Below are 20,179 nucleotides of genomic sequence, written 5' to 3'. Positions count from 1 at the left end.
AGGGAGCGCCTGGGTGGCTCCCTCGGTTAAGCATCTGCCTTCAGCTCAGGTCATGATCCTAGAGTTCCGCATTGGGCTCCCCGCTCAGTAGGGAGCCTGCTTCTCCCTCAGCCCTTCCCCCCACTCATGCATGCTCCATTGCTCCCTCTCTTGCAAAAATAAATAAATAAAATCTTAAAAAAAAAAAAAGAAATAGGTGACAGGGGAGTAAATATTACACATACATAAATTTATATTTATGAAAATCTGGGAAAGAAGTGCAGCCTGGGAGGGTATGAGGCAAAGCACCGGTGTCCTGCTAGAGTGTCCTGGCAGGTGGGGGGGGGTGGCTGGCGGAGTTGGGGTATGGGCTCAAGACTTTTTCTGGAAGCAAGGGGTGGGGCAAGGATCTGATGTTTGTTTCCAAATGGCAAGCTCCAGGGAGCAGAGGGAGGGAGGATTCTGGAAGGGTAGCCATCCTGATGGCCACCCCGTTCTGGTTCTGAAGGACTTGGGGTCTTGACAACAGCTTCTCTGAGAGGAGCCGTGGCGGCGGGGCCAGGCATGATGGAGCTCTCACTGTCAGGTGGAGCTCGGTTCGTGCTGGAGCGCCCGAGTCCCCCTGCCAGGACGTGTCTAGATGTGGACAGCTCTGTGAGCCAGCAGAGGCTGTGGGGAGAAGGTGGGGGTCAGAGGTGGGAAGGTCAGTAGTTTCTCCAGCTGAAGGCAGAGGCTGGTCACCAGGACCGGCTGGGTCAGGACCTGTGGTGAGGCAAAGTTTGGTGTCAGGAGTCCAACAACCCAGACGAGGCTTGCAGAGAATGGTGGGAGTCCCGGGCAACGTCATGTGCCCCTTTAGAGGGGAGCCCCGGTCCTCACCTCCTCTCCCCACACAAATGGAGGGTCTGCATGCCCCTCTGTGGGGACACCCTCCTCACTAGCTAGAATCCCCGAGAAGGGAATGGGGGCCCTACCCACCTGTCCCCCACCTGTTTAATGGCGGCCGGCTTTCTTGGATCTCTTAGTGGGGAACTTGCAGCCGCGGAAGGCGTCCGTGTCACGGATATGCTGGCCTTTGAACTTGGCGGGCGAGGCACAAGTGGCATCAGGGCGGGAAGTCTTGGCTTCCAGCCACCTAGAGAGACAGAGAATCGCTGGGCTTGGGGAGAGATGTGGGAGTGCAGGGATGGGGGGGACAGTGAGCCAGGGGACCAGGATGGACTTGTCTGTAGGATGGCCTGGAACCGTCATCTTCATGTTACAAACTCCTAGGCTCCCATACCGGCTAGGGAGAAGTTCTAGGACTTTTGGCCCAGATGTCTCCATCCCGGGCCAGTGTGTCTCCAGGCCATCCCGTGAGAGCGGGTTCTGGGGGGCCACGGTGGGGGAGGGGGTTCTCACCTCCGAAGTCCCCGGAGCTGGCAGGTACATTTCCAGGGGTTGTTGGTGAGGGTGAGGGTCTCTAGGCTGTCAAACGGGAAGTTGGAAGGCAGCTGGCTCAGGCGGTTGTTCTCCAGATGCACATGTTTCAGTGTGGTCACACCCAGGAAGGCGCCGTCCGAGAGCTGGGGGGTAAGGTGGACAGGGGTGAGCACCCCAGCCCCCAGGGTCCAGCCTCTCCCAGCGCTGTGGTCCCAGAGAGCAGGGTCCTTCCCTGGACATAAGCAGTGGCTCCTCAAGTGACTAGGTTGGCTCAGATCATCTGATCCGTACAACCACCTATTGAGATCGGTGCTGGCATTTCCAAAATGCAGACGGGGCAGGGGGGCATCAAGTCTCTTGGCCAGGGGTCACACTAGCGAGTAAACAGTAGCGGCAGGACCACACCCAGCTCCTCTTCCCCTGGCACCACGCTTCCTGCACAAACACTGGGACCGGGGAGGCAGCCAGAGTTTGGCTCCAGCAGCCCGAGTTGGCACCCGGTGAAGCTGGTCAGTGTTTGGTGGGATGGGCAATGGGCCCAGGCTCCCCACAGCCCCAGGGTCCTGGGACTTCCCCCAGCTCTGTCCTCACTGCTCCCTCCCTCCCTGCTTGCCAGAGGCTATTTGTGGAGCCTCCTTGGCGGAGCCTTCGGCCAGGCTGGATGGCTCCAGAGGAAACATTCTATTGGTGCCCACATCTTGGCCCAGGCATCACAGTCCTGCCTGGCCTCCCTCTGGCCCAGATCCGTCCCTGCTGCCTTGCCCTACTCCCCACTAAAAGGCCACTCTGGCACTGGTGGGCCACAGGGAACTCTGACTTTATCTCTGGAGGGGCTGAGGCTGAAGACGGGCGGGCTCCATTCCCCCAAAAGTTGGCTGCCATCCAGGTACAGTTCTGCCCTCATCCCTGTGGCTGTGGCGCAGGGAGGGGTGTGGAGTTCCCTGGAACCGGACTGTTCTGATGACGCTCTTCTGCGCCTTGCCCTGGTCCCCGCCCAAACCTCCTGGCCAAGCCCCCGTACCAGAGTGATTTTGCAGTCCCGAGGAGGGATTCCGTCCCAACCCCAGGCAGCCCCACCTGGGTCTCATAGGGCAGAATGGACTGAGCGAGGCTGCAGCCAGGAGGTGGGTCCGGTGACCGAGGTGGGCAAAGGGCAGTCGGTGGTCTGGGGGAGAGTGAGGCACAGCTAGTCTTCCCTGTGGGGAGACACCTGGAGTCTTGTACCAAAGGCTGACAGTGCTATGTGGCTCTCGCCTTTGCACCTTCACAGAGCCCCTGGGTGCCATCCCTGCGACCTGCGGAAGCCGCGGGTTTCTGGGCCCCACTCCGTTGAAATGGACCTGGGAATGCAGCCGGGTGTGGATGCATGTGAGCCGGGGGGAGAGGGAGGACATTTGCCAGGGCCTCTGGGGGACATGGAGGAGGTCTTCTTCCTTGGCTGTTTGCTTTCCCCTCCCCCCGCAGCCCCCACCCCACCTCAGCACACATGGACACCCCCCACCAAGAACAGGGTCTCTTTGTGGGCCTAATTCGCCCAGGTCCTCTGGAAAGCTTCTCAATAAACAAACCTTCCTTTATGGGGTGGTAGGTTTACTGGAGACAGGAAAAACACAGCAGAGGAGGGATGGAAGGCCCAACAGGAAGAAGGGGCTCCTGCCCACAGCAGGGGGTTCAGGAGCATGGGACATGCCTCGAGAGGCCATCGCTGGGGCCAGGGCAGCCCCGGCTCCATCTGTAAGTAGGAATCCTCGGAGGGCAGTGGCTGAGACTAGGCACAGGGACAGCAGGGCAGGATGTAGGGTGGGGAATGCAGCAAGGTGAGGGACAGAGGTGGCAGAGCGCCTCACCCTGGAGACAGCCAGAGAGACAGAAGCAGGTTTAGGGGAGAAGGGACGGTGCCCAGCCGTGGCCCCGGGTCCGAGGGGCCTCCAGGCAGAAGAGGAGCCCGTGCCGAGCTCAGCCGCCAGCAGCTTACCTTCTCCAGGTTGGTGTTGTCCAGCCAGAGGGTCTCCAGGTACCTGCCGAAAGACTGGAAGGCATTGTCAGGAATGCTCTTCAGGGGGTTGTGGGACAGCTTCAGCTCCTCCACCACCCGCAGCTTGCTGAGAGCAGCTGCAGGGTAGCTGGACAGCTGGTTCTTGTCCAGGTGGAACTTGGCGAGGTTCTCCACGTCGTCCAGCGCGCCGGGCTGCAGCGAAGTGAGCGCGTTTTCGGACAGGTAGAGCCAGCGCAGGTCCTTGGCGCCCTGGAAGGCTCCGGCACGCAGCTCGCGGATCTTGTTGTTGTTGAGCTGCAGGATGAAGAGGTTGACGAGCGGGGAGAGCAGCCCCCGGGGCAGCTCGGTCACCTTGTTGTGGTCCAGGTAGAGGTAGGTGAGCTCGGTCAGGTCGTCGAAGGCGCCGGCGTGCAGCACCCGGATGTCGTTGTGGGACAGGTACAGGTAGATGAGCTGCTTGAGGCCCCGGAAGGCGCCGGCGGCCACCTCCCGGATCTGACAGTGCTGCAGGTGCAGCGACACGAGGTTCGGCATGGCCCGGAACGAGTTGGCGGCCAGCACCGGGAAGTTGTTGCGCTGCAGGTTGAGCAGCTTGGTCTTTTCTGACACCTTGGGGATCTTCTGCAGCCCCACCTTGTCGCAGATGACGTGCTGCAGGTCGCCGTGGCAGTGGCAGTTCTGGGGGCAGGCGGCCAGGGCCGGCAAGAGGCCGGCCAGGAGGCCGAGGCTTAGCCAGAGCAGCGGACGGGCCATGGCCGGGACACCTGGGGCCGGGGCCTGGGGGGCAGCGGCGGCGGGGCGCGGGCAGCGGCAAGTCCTCGGCACGCCGGGCTCCCGCCTTCTTTATACGGTGGCCCTGACCGCAGCCCGCAGCTGGAGCCAGCTCCTACGTGGAGCATCCAGGCCACCAGGCTTAACTCCCTCCCGCCCAGAGATGCGCCCCCGCCCTCGACGGAGAGGGGCGGGGCCCTGCCCCCAACTGGCGACCTTGCGGGTCCGGGGCCGTGACCCGCCCCCCCCCCCGGCCCCCTTTCTCCCGGCGCTCAGATCCTGCTTCCCTCCCGAGCCCCCCACCTACTTTCCCCATCCCTTGGGGGCTGGGGGTTCAGGCGCGTCCAGAGCCCCGAGTTTACGCCGGAGAGGGAGGCGTTCCCGAACTTACTTGTTTGCTCAAGTTCGCGCCCCCATGCCTCCCCCCGCCCCATGCACACTCGGCGCGGCGCCCTGGCCCCGGGGAGGGAGGAAGCGGGGCCGGACAGCCGGACGCGAGTCTCGCCGCGGTCGGCCGGCCGGCGGCGCTTTAAGGGCACTGTTGTGCGGCGCCGGCCGAGCGTGAGGGCCGCGCTGGCGGCGGGCTCCCCCTTCCGGCCGCACAGCCCGCCAGCCCGAAGGACATGGGCACTCCTCCCCCGCCGCAGGGGCCGCTCTCGGGCCCCTCTCTCCCAGCCCCGGGCTAGAGTTTCTGTCCCCTGCACTCCTATCCCGTTTTTCCACGGTTGAAGGCTAACCAGAAATGTGGGAACAGGGGCGGGGAATGGGGGGCCACCCGCAGAACTCGCAGACACACCTGAAGACCACAGGCACCCAGTGGGGACAACTGAAGGAGCACAGTCGCACCATCTCCCTAAAATATCTCCATCTCCTCGTCCCCACCCCCAGTGGTCAGGACCGGCCCCTGAGGGGTGTCTCAGGGTGGCGGCCAGAGTGGCGCCAAGGTGTACTTGGCAGAGGCCACACCTGGGCAGTGGCCCCAGGACTATGGGGCCTGGCCCGGGGGGGGGGGCGGGTGGCGCTCAGGTCCTGGCTACCAGGGACCAGCCCTGGACAGCTCAGGTCCTGTGGGCAGCCCTGCCCCGGCTGACCAGGTCTCTGTGTGTCCACTTGCCAGCCACGGGTGTCGGGATTCCTGAGGAAAGGGGAGGGGAGGCAGGCAGGGTCTGAGCTCTGGGTTGCCCAGCAGGGGTTGTTGTCTGTGTTTGAGAGGGGGAGGGCTGGGGTCAGACCTAGCAGCGTGCCAGCAAACACAGAGGAAACTGGGAGTAGGGGGGTGGGGGATGGACAAAGGTCTGTTGTCTTTGCTGATCTGGCGCCTAGAATACAAGGTAGCTAGCCCCTCTACTATCCTAAGCAATTTTCACCCATTGCCTCTAGAGGGGGGTCATAGTTGGCTCAGAATGTTCCCTGGTGGTATTTAGGCTCCTCCAAGGCTGGCTTCTGGTTTTCTGTTGCTAGGGATGTTCCAACCACTGGAAGTGTTGGGTGGTAAGGGTGCCACGGGCTTTTAAACCCTTGCTTTGGCTACATTTTAATTTTGATGCAAGTAAATTTACAGTAAACTCTGCAAAGCTTGGGGATCACCCACCCCAAGACCAAGCATTGACCCCAGGTTTTGGGTGAGTGGGTAGTATCCGTGCAGTTCCCAGCTGGGCCCAGACGGGCTGGCTTTCTCATCAAGTTTATGAGACCTTCAGTTTGGAAGGGTGGGGTAGGGGACGTTGTGGTCTGAAATCAGGAAGGGGTGCTAAGACAGCCTGCGGCTGAGGGAGAGAAGGCTGGGGCATCTCTCAGGGAACCACACAGGCTCAGGCATGAGGCAGCTCCAGGAAGCAGGGAAACAGTGCTGGCTAGGGAAGAATGGCTTCCCTGCTGTCAATTTTAATTCAGACCTGGGGCCCCTGCTAGTTGAGCTAGTCTGCTCAGCACCCCAGTGCCTGTGCCTCTGGACCCCTGACCTCTGCCCATATGCCTCTTTTCCCAGCACTCAGCTACCTCCCACTTTCTCCTGGGTTCCTTCCCATTTCCCCAGGGTAGCTCGCCCTTCCCTCTGCAGTCCCAGGGCTCCCTCCAAACACCCTTCCCCAATCCTCTAGGTGGCTTACGGAACCACTGAGAACAGTCCCGTGACCTTCATGAACTTCGCCGAGGACACCGTGGAGCAGAAGGCAGAAAGCGTGGGCAGAATTATGCCTCACACGGAGGTGAGCCCCAGCCCCACCCTTCGGACCCCACCTCCTATCACTCAACTCGGGTGCATTCCCTGGAGATGTCTATTGCTTTCAATTAGAGAGCCATACGCTCACTTGAGGCAGCAAGGTCCTCCTCGGGCCTGGCCTGGGGCTTTGTCTGTGGGCTGAGGCCTGAGAGGGAAGCGCTGGGGCATTGGCCGTGAGCGGCCGCCCGCTGAACTCCGCAGCCTCCCTTCCTGTCTGAGGTGTGTTTTTGCCAAGCCCCGCTGTCTGTCCCAGGGCAGCCAGGACAGCCTCAAAGAGGAGCCAGAGCACAGAGATTTTTTCCTACACAGCTCTTTCTCTCCCATACGCCTCCCCCCACCCCGCCCCGCCTTCCGCAGAGCTCCTCTGTTTGCTTGGCATAAACACTCCATTTCCCAAGCCGCCTGTCCCTCGGAGGGCCCCTTGCTCCTGGAAGGCTGACCCAGAGCATGTCTCCCTCTGAAGTTCCCCGCCGTAGCTCCCTGCCTGCCCCAACGCTGGTGCTTGACACCAGCCTGCACCTGGTTCCCCTGTCTTCTTGTGCCTTGGCCCCTCTGTGGTCGCTGCCCACGCAGCCCTTCCCCGGAGGCTCACCCATCCCGGTGCAGACCTCTCCTGCCCCGCTCCGTGGAGTGAATGTGCAGTGACATGAGCCCCTTCCCAGGTGTCTGACCGTGTCACTGCCACTCGCTGGGATGCCCACCTGCAAGGTAGACAGGGGCGAGCGGAGTTCTCCCCATTGCACAGAGGCACACACCGAGGCACACTGACTAGGCTTTTCTTGCACGTTGGCTGTGGCTCCTTTCTCTGCTAGGGCTCTCAGACTCTGCCTCTCTGCCTCCTCCTGTTCACATGGCCCTGCCACACCACCTCTTTGGCTTCTTTATTTGCTGCTTAATGGGAAATAAGAGGAGACTCCCTTCTTTTCTGCGCAGTTTGTAATCCTTCAGCTGGCCTGGCCCTCCGCAGGCCTCGTCCTCGGCGGCAGCTGCTGCCCCCTCCGCTTCCCCCGCGCCTCCTTGCCCGGGCCATTCTTCCAGCCCAGCTCAGGTGTCTGGCTGGTGGTGGATCCACTCCAGTCTTTGTCTCCCTTCCCTGCATTGGGATGGGCAGAGCCAGGGGGTGGGAAGGCAAAGCCGTCCCCGAGGGCTCCCCCCATCCTGAGGTGAGGGGGCAGGAGGCCCCAGCTTGAGGCTGCCCGGTCCCAGGCCCAGATCGTGAACGTGAAGACGGGGACGCTGGCCGAGCTGAACACGCCCGGGCATCTGTGCATCCGAGGGTACTGCGTCATGCTGGGCTACTGGGGTGAGCCCCAGAAGACAGAGGAGACGATTGGACAGGACAAGTGGTACCGGACAGGGTGAGGAGGCAGCTGGGGGCCGCGGAGAGGCTGGGGCTGGGGGGGAGAGGGGGTTGGTGATCAGAGGCTGAGCCGGAAACGTTAAACTAAAACAGGGAGAACGTGTTTGTCAAGATGGCCCCTTCACACCTTCGAGACTTAATTTCCAACATGGGTGAAATGGGGACGACCATGCCCTCTGCACAGGGCCCCTGAAGGCTCAAACGCAGTATGGACGAGAGCGCCTAGGACAGGGCTCTAAGCTGGTGTCTGCAAAATGTGAGCCAAGACTCGCTCATCTGTCCACTGAACGAGTTCTTACCACGCACCTCCCAGTGCTGGGGCTGTTCTGGACCCTGGCGGCCCGAGGGGAGGCAAGATGAGGAGGGTCCTGCTCTTGCTTTCCACATGTCCAAACACCACGAAGACGGTGAAAAAGGGCCAGAGGAAGGAAAGTGGCAGTGGTGGAAAGGGCCGCTTCTCTTAGATTTGGGGGGGGGGGTCAGAGAAAGCCTCTATAAGGTGGACATGTTTGAGCTGAGACCTGAATGATTAAAAAAAAAAAAAAGCCTGCCATGAAAAGCATATATACAGAATGTCTTGTCCATGCCACGTTCCTCCAGACTCTAGAGCAGTGCAAGACACACAGTAGGTGCTCAATAAATGTTCGATGAATAAGGGAGCGAGCCAGTCAGAGAAAGCAGAGGTGAGAGGCCATTCCTGGGCTTTCCTCGCAGAGACATCGCCGTGATGGACAATCAGGGCTTCTGCAAGATCGTGGGCCGCTCCAAGGATATGATCATCCGGGGCGGCGAGAACATCTACCCCGCGGAGCTCGAGGACTTCTTTCACACACACCCGCAGGTGCAGGAAGTGCAGGTGAGGCACCCAGCCCAGGTGAGCCCCCAGGAGCAGGAACCGGGGATGGGCATGGCAACATCTAATATCTGGCTCTGGCTCGGGAAGGTGGTCGGAGTGAAGGATAACCGGATGGGGGAAGAGATCTGTGCCTGCATTCGCCTGAAGAAGGGGGAGAAGACTACGGAGGAGGAGATCAAGGCTTTCTGCAAAGGGAAGGTGGGAGCCTCAACCCGTCCCAAGCTGATGTTGCTTTGTTCTTCAACCCTCTCTCCCTGCCAGCCAGCCAGCCCATGGTCCCACTGTCCCAGTCTTCACCTGCTCCCCATCTCCCTAAACCTGTGACCTCGCCCAGCCTCACGCTTTATCTCCCTCTGGTCTGCAGATCTCCCACTTCAAGATTCCCCGATATGTCGTGTTTGTCACAAACTACCCCCTCACCGTCTCAGGAAAGGTGTGTAAAGGGACCAGAGAAGGACAGGGTGGCCTGGGCTCCTAGGTTCCCAGAAGGCTTAGGTGGCCCCACCTATGCCTCCCTCAGCGGTGGGCAGAAGAGCCGTCCAGAGGCTGGCAGTAGGGTGACTAAGTAGCTCATCCTTGTTTGTCCCCAGATTGCCTGGCTTTACCCTAAGAAACTCCTCAGTCTCAGGCAGACCAAGCCAGTTGGTCACCATTGCTGGCAGAGGCCCGAGCCTGGCTCTCACTGTTCTTTTTCCTCTAGATCCAGAAATTCAAACTTCGAGAGCAGATGGAACAACATCTAAACCTGTGAATAGGGGATTGGGGGGGGGTCCTCCCAGGCCCTCCCCACCCTTCCCCCACATTCCCGTCTGTCTTTGTGATTTGGCATAAAGAGCTTCTCTGTTTTCTTTGGTCTCTTGCTGGCGTGCTCTCTTGGCAGCTGCTACGGGATGGAGAAGGGAGGAGGCACTTTCAGACCTCCCATTCCTTGTCACGATGGTGCTAAGCACTTTGGCCTTTGGCGTGCATTATCTACTTAATTTAATCCTCATTCTATCCCTTTGAGATACCAACCCAGTTTTTTTTTTTTAAAGGTATACTCATTGGTTTTTCACATTGTTGTCAGATTAGTCAAACAAGACGTATTCCTTTTAAAACAATAAAAGCTGGGGCGCCTGGGTGGCTCAGTCAGTTAAGCATCTGCCTTCGGCTCAGGTCATAATCTGGGGCTCAGGTCATGATCTGGGATCCTGGGATTGAGCCCGCATTGGGCTCCCTGCTCAGCAGGGAGTCTGCTCTCCCTCTCTTTCTGCCCCTCCCCCCAATTTTTGCTCTGTCTCTTTCAAATAAATAAATAAAATCTTTTAAAAAAAATAAATGCTTTATTAAGATAAAATTGCACATGCCATCCAATTCACCCATTTAAAGTATCCTATTCAATGGTTTTTAGTATATTCATAGATATGTGCAGTCATCCCCTAAGTCAATTTTTTTCATTGGAGTATAGTTGACACACAATGTTACATTTGTTTCTAGAAGTCCATTTTAAACATCTTCATCATCTTAAAAAGAAACTCCATACCCTTTAGCTATCATCCCACATCCTGTTATTCCCCTACCCCAAAACCAACCCAATTTTTTTTTTTAATAGATGAACCTGGGGCTTCCTTGATGGGCTGGGCCAGATCGAGCATGCTGGAGCTTTGACCCAAGAAATAAAAACAGCTGGGTTCCATACGGCACATCAGTTTCCGGTTCACAGAGGCCAAAACTTTCCGGCTGCTTTCAGTACTTACCTCCCAGTGTGTCTGCCCCCTCCACCAGCAGCCTCCTCTTTTCAGAAAGCCAACAGAAGCTTAAGATGCTCCCAGTGCCTGGCACTATGCTAGGTGCTTTCATATGCATTTTCTCTTGAAATTTTCCCAACAACCCTACTAAGGAGGCACTAGCTCTATGTCACAAATGGTGAAACTGGAAACTCAGAGAGGTTCAGATTCTTACCCAAGACCACACAGCTGGAATTAGAACCCAGATGTCTGGCTCCAAAGCCCATGATCTTTCCACTTTATCAAACAGTTCTTCAGGTTCCCGCTTCCCCAGCCTTTAACCTGCACCCCGTCTCTCCTACATACACCATCTTTGACTCTTCCCAGCGGGTGCCCAGATTGGCCTGACCCAGGAGATTAACAGCTTACTCTCCCGGCCAAGCCGGCTGCCCCTGGGAACTTCTGCACCTTCAACATCCAGCCCAAGGTGCCCTCTCCTTCCGCCACTGACTCCACGGCCCTTGTAATAGGTCACACAGCACAGAGCACACTGCCCTGGTATCCAGCAGGTGCTGAATTAGTATCTGTCGCCCGCTGTCCTTGTTGGTTTGCCTTTCTCCTGTCATAAAGCTCCTGGACTAGCGACCTGATTTTATGCATCTAGGTGTCCTCAGTGCCCAGCCCTGAGCCAGGCACATAAAATGTGAAGGAACTGATTGAACGGACTAAGAATTCCTGGATGGGTCAGGGAACTCGCCTTCGGACAGGGTGAAGAAAGCACGGCAGCTCAGCCCACAGCCCCCACCTGGAAAGGACGGACAGGCGGCTGCGGAGAGCGCGTCCGCGCCCAGCAGGTGGCGCCGCAGCAGCGAGGCTCCGGGCCCGTCCGGCCCGGCCGGGGACGCGGCGCGCAGTCACGCAGCCCCTCTTCCTTCCGCCGGGGCGGCCCAGCTGGCCCGGATCCGCGCACTGCCGGGCGCCCCGGGCGCGTGTGTGCCGGATCTCCCGGCGCCCTGGCCGCTCCCCGCCGCAGCGGGCGTCATGGCGCTCCCCGGGACCAGGGCCCGCGGCTGGGCGGCAGCGGCCAAAATGGCCCAGAGGCGCCGCCACGCGGAGGCCGCGAGAGGATCCCCGAGTCGTGCGTCCCAGGGCTCGCGCGCGGCGCTTTACGTGCACGTGAGTGGTGCGGGGGCGGAGCTCGCGGGGCGCGGGGGCGGTGGGTCGGAATCCACGTGGCGGCTGATCGCGCAGGGAAGCCGCCTCTGCCTGTCCGGGCCCGCAGAAGAGGTCTCGGACGGGACGCGGTACCATGGCAAAGAAATCCCCTGGATCGGAGACCTGAAGTCTCTGGTGCTCACCAGTTCAGTGACCTTGACCGAGTAATTTCCCTCTGAGCTTCAATTTTCTCCTAATGAAGTGGGCTTAATATTCCCGGTCCCACCTGCTTTGGGGAGTTTTGTGGCTTGGATGGTGTAGCCGCTGTTGATCACTTGGGCATGGGGATGTGTGCGACGAAACCCTGCAAGGGGCCAGGGCCGCTGGATCGCCCCTCGCCCCGCTTATCCACCCCTGCCCCCCAGTGGCCGTACTGTGAGAAGCGTTGCAGTTACTGCAATTTCAACAAATACATCCCCCGCGGCGTGGAGGAGGCAGCCATGCGGAGCTGTCTGGTGACTGAGGCTCAGACGCTGCTGCGACTCAGCGGGGTGCAGAGGTCGGTACTGGGGTTGTAGGAGGGGTCTTGGAAGTTGTTTGGAGGGAGTAGATAGGACCAGTGCAGGCATCCCCGAGGGCTCCCCCAGGTCTCATCTTCTCCATCCTCTTTCCCAGGGTGGAATCTGTGTTCTTTGGTGGGGGCACCCCCAGTCTGGCCAGTCCCAACACCGTGGCCGCTGTCCTGGAGGCGGTGGACCAGATAAGTCACCTGCCTGCAGACTCCGAGGTCACATTGGAGGCCAACCCCACTTCGGCCTCAGGCTCCAAGCTGGCAGCTTTTGGGGCAGCAGGGGTCAACAGGTTGTCCATCGGCCTCCAGGTAACCCATCTCACCGACCACATCCCAGGGCACCCAGACCTTCAGTGCTGTCTCTCCTCTGGTCACATTCATTAATTGGGCAAACATTTGTTTAGCTCCTCTGGGTGCCAGAGCCCAGTAGGCACTGGCAAGTGTATGGTGACACTTGTAGCTACTTAATTGCTGCGGTGTTAGACCACAGGCTCCATGAGGCAGGGATCATGCGTGCCAATTTTTTTTTTTTAATCACAGTATTCCAGGTACCCACCGTAGTGCATGCCACAGAGTAGACAATCATTTTTGTTCCGTGATTGGAGACACAGGAGGAGGCAGGCAGGTCATCCGATCATTGCAGCATAGTAAAGGCTGCCAATAAAGGGGGTCTCAACAAAAGGCTTTTAGAGTACAGGCATCTCAGTCTGATGAAATCCTGGACACCTTCCTGGAGGAGGTGATCTTTGAATGAGGAGGAGGACTTCCAAGGAGAGAGGGTGTGGGAGGAAAAGACACGGGCTGTGGAAGAGTCTTGCACGTTCTGGGGAGCTATGAGTCATTCTGTCACTGGAAAGCTGGAGGCAAGGCTGCAAGGTAGGGCCCCAAAGCCTTGAGCATCATACTAGGGAGCTTGGGGTTTTGCCTAGTGGTGATAAGGGATTTGTTGAAGGTTTTTAAGTAGGGGAGAAACATTCTTTTGAGATTGACGCCTGGTATTTCCATATCCAGCATCGTCTACTCTTCTAATACGTCTACCACTTACCATAGAGTTTGGGGTGAGAGCTTTGTCCTGATGGGATATACTGAAAAGGACACATCGTTTTTGAGATATTCTGGCCCCAAATGCATATCTTAAATCTAATTGTGAGGAACCATCAGGTAAATCTAAATTAAAAGACTTTTTTGGGGGCGCCTAGCTGGCTTAGTCAGTGGAGTGTGTGACTCTTGGTCCCAGAGTCTACCCCACAGTAGAGATTACTTAAATAAATAATAAATAAATAAATAAATAAATAAATAAATAAATAAACTTTTGAAAAAAGACTTTTTTGTGGTAAGAACAGATAACCTGAGATCAGTCTACCCTCTTAACAAATTTTTTAGCGTACAGTGTGGTATTATTAACTATAAGCCCAGCGTTGCGCAGTAAGTCTCCAGAACTTATTAAGAGCCATTGTAAAAACTGGCCTGTATTCTTCAAAAATGTCATGTCGTGAAAGACAAAGGCTAAGTATCTAGACTCAAAGAGATGAAAGGGACAATGAGAGCTGACTGCAATGTGTGACCCAGTTGGATCCTGGATTCGGGTGGGAAGGGGAAGTTACTACAGTGGACATTATTGGGACAACTTTGACTATGACTCTGTATTAGATAATGGTGTCGTGTCAGTGTTACATTTCCTGAACTCTATAATTGGATTGTGGTTATGTAAGAGATTGTCCTTGTTCTTAGGAAATGCGCCCTTTCATGTTTAGGGGTACAGGGGTACAGTGTTTAAGTTAATTGCATTAAAGCAACCACACTGCCAGTGCTTACTAGCATGTGGTCAGTGGCTAGCATGGTCTAGGAAAATGTTCTGTGTCTGCACTAACCAGTACGGTGGCCACTGACCGCATGTCAGTAAACGCTTGGAATATGATTATTGACATTTAACTAACTTAAAATTAAATAGCTACATGTGGTGAGTGTCTGCTGTATTGGACAGTGCAGATAGAGAACATCTCTGTCAACCCAGAAAATTCTTTTGGTCAGTGCTGGCCTATAACTTACTGTCAGATGATTCAACATTGTAATCACGTATGTGTATATTTAGAGACAAAGCGAATATGGCAAAATGTTATTTGGTGAATCTAAATGAAGGTGTTTATTGTACTCTTCTTTCAATTTTTCTAGAGGTTTAAAGTATGTTTCAAAAAGCAAAATTGAAAAGCACTCTCGGCTGTGGAGTCAGTCCTAAATTCCAAGTCTGACTTTGCCTTTGCATGACCTTGGGCAAGTTACTTGGCATTTTTTTTTTTTTTTTTTTAGTAAAGACTTTATTTATCTGAGAGAACACGTATGATCGGGGGGGTGGGGATCCCAGGATCCTGGGATCAAGGCAAATGCTTAACCGACTGAGTCACCCAGGCGCCCCTATTTAAGATTTCTAAACCTTAGTTTTCTTTTCTATAAAATAGAGCTAATGTTGGAGGATTGTAAGGATACATTACACATCGTTTAAACATGCTGTGCACACAGTGAGCCGGAACCCTTGGTCGTGGCTTGACCGTGGCCTTCCGGCTCCCTGCCGTGTCCTGTGTATCTGTCCTCAGTAAGGTCGGTCTCATGTTCCCATCTGCCTCTGAGCTGGCCTCCGTGCTTATACCTGTCCCTCTCTCCTCAGTCCCTGGATGACACTGAACTCCGGCTGCTGGGGCGGACGCACTCGGCCAGCGATGCTCTCCAGACACTGGCAGAGGCGCGGCGCCTCTTCCCCGGCCGCGTGTCTGTGGACCTGATGCTAGGGCTGCCCGCGCAGCAGGTGGGGCCGTGGCTCGGGCAGCTGCAGACGCTGCTGGGCTGCTGTGACGACCACCTCTCCCTCTACCAGCTGACCCTGGAGCGGGGCACTGCACTCTTCACCCAGGTGCAGCGGGGCACCCTTCCTGCCCCTGACCCTGAGCTCACTGCTGAGATGTACCAGGAGGGACGGGCCGTGCTCCGGGAGGCCGGCTTCCGCCAGTATGAGGTCTCCAACTTCGCCAGGAATGTAAGTCCTGGGGCTGAAGGCTGAAGCTGGGGAGCAGGCAGGAGCGGGGGTTTCTGCCAGCTGCTCTGAGCTAGGACCTTCTAACCAGGTGCCCCTTACCTGAGCAGAAAGGGGCCCTCCTTCATCACACTGAACGGACTATTCCCTCCCTCCCTGCAGGGGGCGCTCAGTACCCACAATTGGACTTACTGGCAGTGCGGTCAGTACCTTGGCATTGGGCCAGGTGAGTCCCCTGTGAACCGAAGAAGGGATGACTCAGGAGCAGAATGTCACGGCTGTGTGGTCTTGGGCCCCTTATTAACCTCTCCAAGCCTCTGTTTCCTTCTGCATGAAGCGCAGCAAGAAATAATACCTACTTTGTAGAGTTGTGGAGGATGGATTTTGAGATGCTGGGTGAAGCGCCTGGCACCACGGTTCTCAGTGGTTAGCGGGCATCAGCATCACCTCACCTGGAGGGCTTCTTAAAATGCAGATCGCTGGGCCCCACGTCTGGAATTTCTTATTGGACGGGCTTAGTTGGCGTAGGGCCCAAGGATTTACATTTCTTTTTTTTTTTTTTTAAAGATTTTATTTATTTATTTGACAGAGAGAGAGCCAGCAAGAGAGGGAACACAAGCAGGGGGAGTAGGAGGGGAAAAGCAGGCTCCCAGCAGAGGAGCCTGATGCGGGGCTCGATCCCCAGAACGCTGGGATCACGCCCTGAGCTGAACCACCCAGGTGCCCCAAGGATTTACATTTCTAGCGTATTAAATGCTGTCTGTCCAGGGACCACATTTTGAGAACCACTGATCCAGCATCTGGTGAGCACGGAGCATTCGCCGCTACTAAAGTGGGGGTGGGCCTTGATGTTGCCAGGGGCCCACGGGCGATTTGTGCTCCAGGGGGCTGGGGGCCACACCCGGGAGGCACGGATCCAGACTCTGGAGCCAGACAACTGGATGAAAGAGGTGATGCTGTTTGGACACGGCACCCGGAGGCGTGTCCCCCTGGGCCAGCTGGAACTGTGAGCATCTGAGGGGGCCTGCACCCCCTGAGCTGTCCCCATGTGTGCACCTTTGCTTCCTGCCTTGCCCTGCCCCCTCCCTCCCCATCCTGTATGTCCTTATATGTGTATTAAGAAGAGGGGAGGCCCAGGTCTCCTCTCCAAGACACCCTGATGGTTTTTCTCTCAGGCTAGAGGAAGTTTTGGCCATGGGGCTACGTACAGATGTGGGGATCACTCACCAGGTAAGGGGACTGGGGGGGCTGTGGCACACCACTTCCTTCTCCTGAGTCTTGCAGAATCACTCTCCCTTCTGTGCACGCACACAGATGCACATCTAGTCCTCTGGGACGAGCAGCTGGAGGTTGGCCTTGGCTCAGCCAAGGCCTGATGGGCAGAAACAGTGGGCAGGGTGGGGCGGTGGTGAGGCCCCTGGACTAGGGCCGCAGCCCCCCCCGCCCCTGCCCCCCCCAGCCCTAGATGTGCATGAGTCAGCTGTGGCGATCCCTGTGCAGACCAGACCCTCCCTTGCCCTTCACCACACCCCCAGACATGTGACCAGGGTACCCTGGCCAGCTAGCTGCCATGGTCTCTGCACCCCTCACCCTTCTGGTTTCCCAGCACTGGCAGCAGTTTGAGCCCCAGCTGAACCTATGGGACGTGTTTGGAGCAAGCCGGGAGGTGAAGGCACTGCTAGCACAGGGCCTGCTGCTGCTGGATCACAGGTGTGTCACGGGGGGCGGGTGCCAGGGGGCCCAGGGAGCCCTGACTACAGGCCCAGGAGTGAGAAGGAGCGACGAGGAGGGGCCAGAGGGTGCTGGGGGCTTCATACTGCTGGAGAGTGAGGATTGAAGTTGGTAAGATGAGGTGGTCACACCCAGGCCTCTTGCTTTGCCAGGGGTCTTCGGTGTTCCTGGGAGGGTCTCGCTGTGCTAGACTCTTTGTTGCTGACCCTCCTGCCTCGACTCCAAGAGGCCTGGCAACAGAGAACCCCCTCGCCTGTGCAAGGAGGATGACCAGACGTTCGTGTGTCCCAGGACCAGGCCAGGTGGGCTTTGGGGGCGGGACTGACACTCTCCACTGGCAGGTGCTGTCTCAGTGCCGGTCGTTGCCCGGCCTTGGCATCCCTGGGGCATGGCTACAGCGAGGTGCGTGGGAGGGTATTTCTGGTTTGGGAACTGGCATCAGGTCCGCCCACCATTGCCAGAGATGGAGTAATGGTTTCTGGAAGTGCCTCTCATTAGTGGGCTCTAAAGCAAATCCTGGCCGGCAAGAGATTCTGAGAACTCTAGCTCTCAGGCTTCTAGCCCCTACGACATAGGGCAGGGACATAGAGGGCCTGACCTGTGCTGGTGGATCCGTGCCTACATCCAGTATAGCGGCCTGAAAGATCAGAGCAGGCCTTACCCTCTCTCTTTGGGCAAGCAGGTTATGTCTGGGGTGCCAGAGCCTCACAGACCCTCCTGCGTCCCCCGCTCCCCTCCCCTCTGCAGCCCTTCCCTCGAGAGAGTGAAGGTGGGGGGAGCTACACAGGGAAAGGGGAGGGGAGGAGAATTCAGGAACACCCAGAGCCTGGTAATTTTCCCCTGGCCTTTTCCCTACAGAAACATTTGCCTGGTTTTATTTAAACAGCCTAACAAACCCAGTGAGCCCGCCTTGACCTTGGTCTTCTCCTTTGTCCGGCCTCCTTCCCTGGAGGGTAGAATCCTGATTTGGGGGCCCGAGGCTTAGTCCGGGGCTGAGATTCCTTCCCCCACTGGACATTCCATTTTGAAAGATTTCAAGCCTATGGAAAAGTTAAAAGCGTAGTTCAGTGTAAAGCACATAGGCTTCGCTGCAGGGTGTCTGTACAGTGTGGAAAGAGCAAGCATTCATAATGTCACCAAGGACATCTTCGACCTGTAAAAAAAGAAAATAGCCATGTTTCCAGACTTTGTGCTCAGCCTGTGGAGTTACTGATTGCTAGATTTTTGGCCGCATTTACTTTACCTTTGAATAGCTAGCTAGCTCGCTATTTCTTTTTCTTTGCTGCACCATTTGAAAGAAAGGTGGAGACATCAAACATTTTAGCTTGTATCTCCTAAGAAAAAGAACATTCTCCTATGTAGCAATGGCACCGCGGCCAACCTGAGAAAATGTACATTCATGCAACAGTGTGCGGTCCTTTTTCAGATTTCCCCAAATGTCTCCAAAACACCATAAAGTTCCATGGCTCGGCGGTGGGGGGGGGGCGGAAGGGAGGGCAGGGACACAGGCTCCCATGACGTCTTATGCTTTGCTTTTGGCTCTTATGTCTGTTTGGTCTTTTTTTTTTTTTTTAAAGCCTCCTTCCTTTTTGTTTATTTTTATGACACTGGATTTTTTAGCATCAAAGCCACGTGTCTTACAGAATGTCCCACATTCTGGGTGTATCTGTTTGCTAATGAATGGGTTTAGGTAAAATACTTTTGGCAAGAGAACGTATAGATGTTGTATAGCTCAAGGTACATAGTGCCAGGTCAGCCCACTCTCAGTAATACTGATTTTGCCCACTTATCTAAGGGGGCGGATGCCCAGTCTGCCCATCATCCAAGTACATTGTTTCCTGGGAAAGGAATAGATCATCAGCAGGTGATACCTTGAGACCACGTGGGGAAGTGCACAGCGTTCATTCCTGACTCTAACATCCTGTCTGCGTTTGTAACTGGCAGTCATCCATAAGAAAAGAGCTTTCCTTTTTTTGTTTTTTTTTTTTTGTTGTTGTTTTGTTTTGTTTTAAAGGGCTGAAACTCAACCTAGAAATTGTATGCAGGGTGTGTGTGTATGTGAGAAAGACAGACAGGGATGAGGGGGAGAGAGAACGAAAGGGGCGTTTTCCTGTGAAGAGGCTCTGTCACTTTCTTTCCTTAGCATATCGAAGGGTCCTGTGATGTCAGAAGTTATTTAGTGCTGGTGCTCCTCTGGGCCTGCTAAGCTCAGCCTCTGGCTGGGTGACTAAGGATGGGGTTCCCTCCACCCACCCCCCCAGAGGTGGGAGCACGTGCATTCCCTGGGTGCCTAGTGGGTGTGAGTATCAGTCCTCCCTTGAACCTGTGGTAACATGGTTAGTGTTACTACCTCTCCTTTATTCATGAAATATTCAGCAAGCACTAATGGTGTGCGGAAAGGAATAAGACCCGTCCCAGCCCTCGAGGAACTCACTGCCATGTTGACAGATGCGTCGAGAGATAAAGTCCAGGGTTATCGGTAAAGATGGGCGGGCAGGCTACGGAAGCCTGCAGTGTATTTGGTCCTGAAGGGCGGGAGCTGGAAAGGACATCTATGTTTTTTGACTCCCTCTTCGGGCCCTGGGGCAGCTGGCAGGGTGAGCTGTGCTACTGGGGGGAAGCCTTTCTTCCCGAGCCTTCCCCTGATCTCGATATTGAAGAAGTGAGCACTGGGCGGGGGCAGGTGCACCATCCGATAACCGAGGCACGCTCGGGTTTCTCCCAGCTGCCAGGGCTCATGCCACCCGAGATGTCTGGGCCCTCCCTGCTGGGGCACCTCAAAAGGCCGGCATAGAGGGCTGGGACAGGAGCCAGAGTCTGGTGGGGGCAGCACGGGTCACCTTCTGGGACTCGACCTCGTCCCACCCTCAGCAGCTGAATCAGAATCTCTGGGACGTGCAGCCCAGGCAGCTAGCTTTTAAATGCTTCCTAAGCAGCTCTAATGAGCAGGCCAGTTTGGGAAGCCCTGACGTCTCCTGCCTTCCATCCTGAGAGGCTGAGGTCAGGAGGAACGAGGGGGACATGGCTGCTTGCCGACATGACACAGTGGAGTGGGGCCCTTCCCTCGGCGTCCCGGGCCTTCCGTGGCTCATCCATCAGAGGGGTTCTCCTCCTCCCTATTGAGGCTTCGGTTGTCATCTTTTCACCCGCCCTGCTGAAAGCACAGGAACATAAGAAGCCACTTTGGGGACGAAGTGATGAGAGGAGCTGGAAAAATGAATACGTCTGAGTGTATGGTTACAACACGAAGGACCAAACCTTCCACGTGCAAGAGTATTACAGTGTTAAGCCTTACGGAGTCCTGTCCCCCACCGAGCAATGTGAAGTAGGCAGGACAGCTATTTTATTTTGTTTTTATTGTATTATTTAAAATTTTTAAATTTTTT

General features: G+C 56.4%; 3 protein-coding genes across 11 annotated transcripts in view; 2 read left to right on the top strand and 1 right to left on the bottom strand.

The window, feature by feature from the left end:
- ACSF2 (acyl-CoA synthetase family member 2) overlaps window positions 1-9,453 on the top strand; it is a 33,750-nt gene extending 24,297 nt beyond the window's left edge. For all 5 annotated transcript variants that reach the window (XM_034641503.1, XM_034641502.1, XM_011230449.3 and 2 more), the window contains 6 exons: window positions 6,268-6,375; window positions 7,596-7,747; window positions 8,464-8,605; window positions 8,693-8,803; window positions 8,970-9,038; window positions 9,306-9,453. In XM_034641503.1, coding sequence (XP_034497394.1) covers window positions 6,268-6,375; window positions 7,596-7,747; window positions 8,464-8,605; window positions 8,693-8,803; window positions 8,970-9,038; window positions 9,306-9,356 — 633 coding nt within the window. In that variant the 3' untranslated portion in view covers window positions 9,357-9,453. The remainder of the gene's footprint in view (window positions 1-6,267; window positions 6,376-7,595; window positions 7,748-8,463; window positions 8,606-8,692; window positions 8,804-8,969; window positions 9,039-9,305) is intronic.
- On the bottom strand, window positions 254-4,651 carry CHAD (chondroadherin). 4 transcript variants are annotated; one of them, XM_002923724.4, is made up of 4 exons: window positions 3,377-4,650; window positions 1,381-1,544; window positions 969-1,114; window positions 254-648 (listed from the first exon to the last, which is right to left on the bottom strand). In XM_002923724.4, the coding sequence occupies exons 1-3, from the start codon at window positions 4,148-4,150 to the stop codon at window positions 973-975; spliced, it is 1,080 nt and encodes a 359-aa protein (XP_002923770.1). In that variant the 5' UTR covers window positions 4,151-4,650; the 3' UTR covers window positions 254-648; window positions 969-972. The 4 variants fall into 4 exon arrangements, with proteins under 4 accessions (XP_002923770.1, XP_019659889.1, XP_011228750.1 ...); XM_019804330.2 differs by having other exon boundaries at window positions 586-648; window positions 958-1,114; window positions 3,377-4,651; XM_011230448.3 differs by having other exon boundaries at window positions 605-741; window positions 3,377-4,649.
- Window positions 9,454-10,305: 852 nt separating the features above from the next.
- The window catches only part of RSAD1 (radical S-adenosyl methionine domain containing 1), a 21,759-nt gene continuing 11,885 nt past the window's right edge, over window positions 10,306-20,179 (top strand). The window contains exons 1-10 of one of the 2 annotated variants that reach the window (XM_034640715.1): window positions 10,306-11,487; window positions 11,892-12,025; window positions 12,142-12,346; window positions 14,700-14,837; window positions 14,943-15,065; window positions 15,225-15,288; window positions 15,921-16,068; window positions 16,238-16,292; window positions 16,669-16,772; window positions 16,946-17,095. In XM_034640715.1, the coding sequence (XP_034496606.1) occupies window positions 11,353-11,487; window positions 11,892-12,025; window positions 12,142-12,346; window positions 14,700-14,837; window positions 14,943-15,065; window positions 15,225-15,288; window positions 15,921-16,068; window positions 16,238-16,292; window positions 16,669-16,772; window positions 16,946-17,063 (1,224 nt within the window). In that variant the 5' untranslated portion in view covers window positions 10,306-11,352 and the 3' untranslated portion in view covers window positions 17,064-17,095. Of the gene's footprint in view, window positions 11,488-11,891; window positions 12,026-12,141; window positions 12,347-14,699; window positions 15,066-15,224; window positions 15,289-15,920; window positions 16,069-16,237; window positions 16,293-16,668; window positions 16,773-16,945; window positions 17,096-20,179 lie in introns of both variants that reach the window. The other variant, XM_019804343.2, reaches the window with a different exon arrangement.

This window comes from Ailuropoda melanoleuca, chromosome 13, assembly GCF_002007445.2.
Source record: "Ailuropoda melanoleuca isolate Jingjing chromosome 13, ASM200744v2, whole genome shotgun sequence".
NCBI classification, from domain to species: domain Eukaryota; kingdom Metazoa; phylum Chordata; class Mammalia; order Carnivora; family Ursidae; genus Ailuropoda; species Ailuropoda melanoleuca.
The sequence above is the reverse complement of the archived record's forward strand: the minus strand, read 5'-3'. Positions and strand labels throughout refer to the sequence as shown.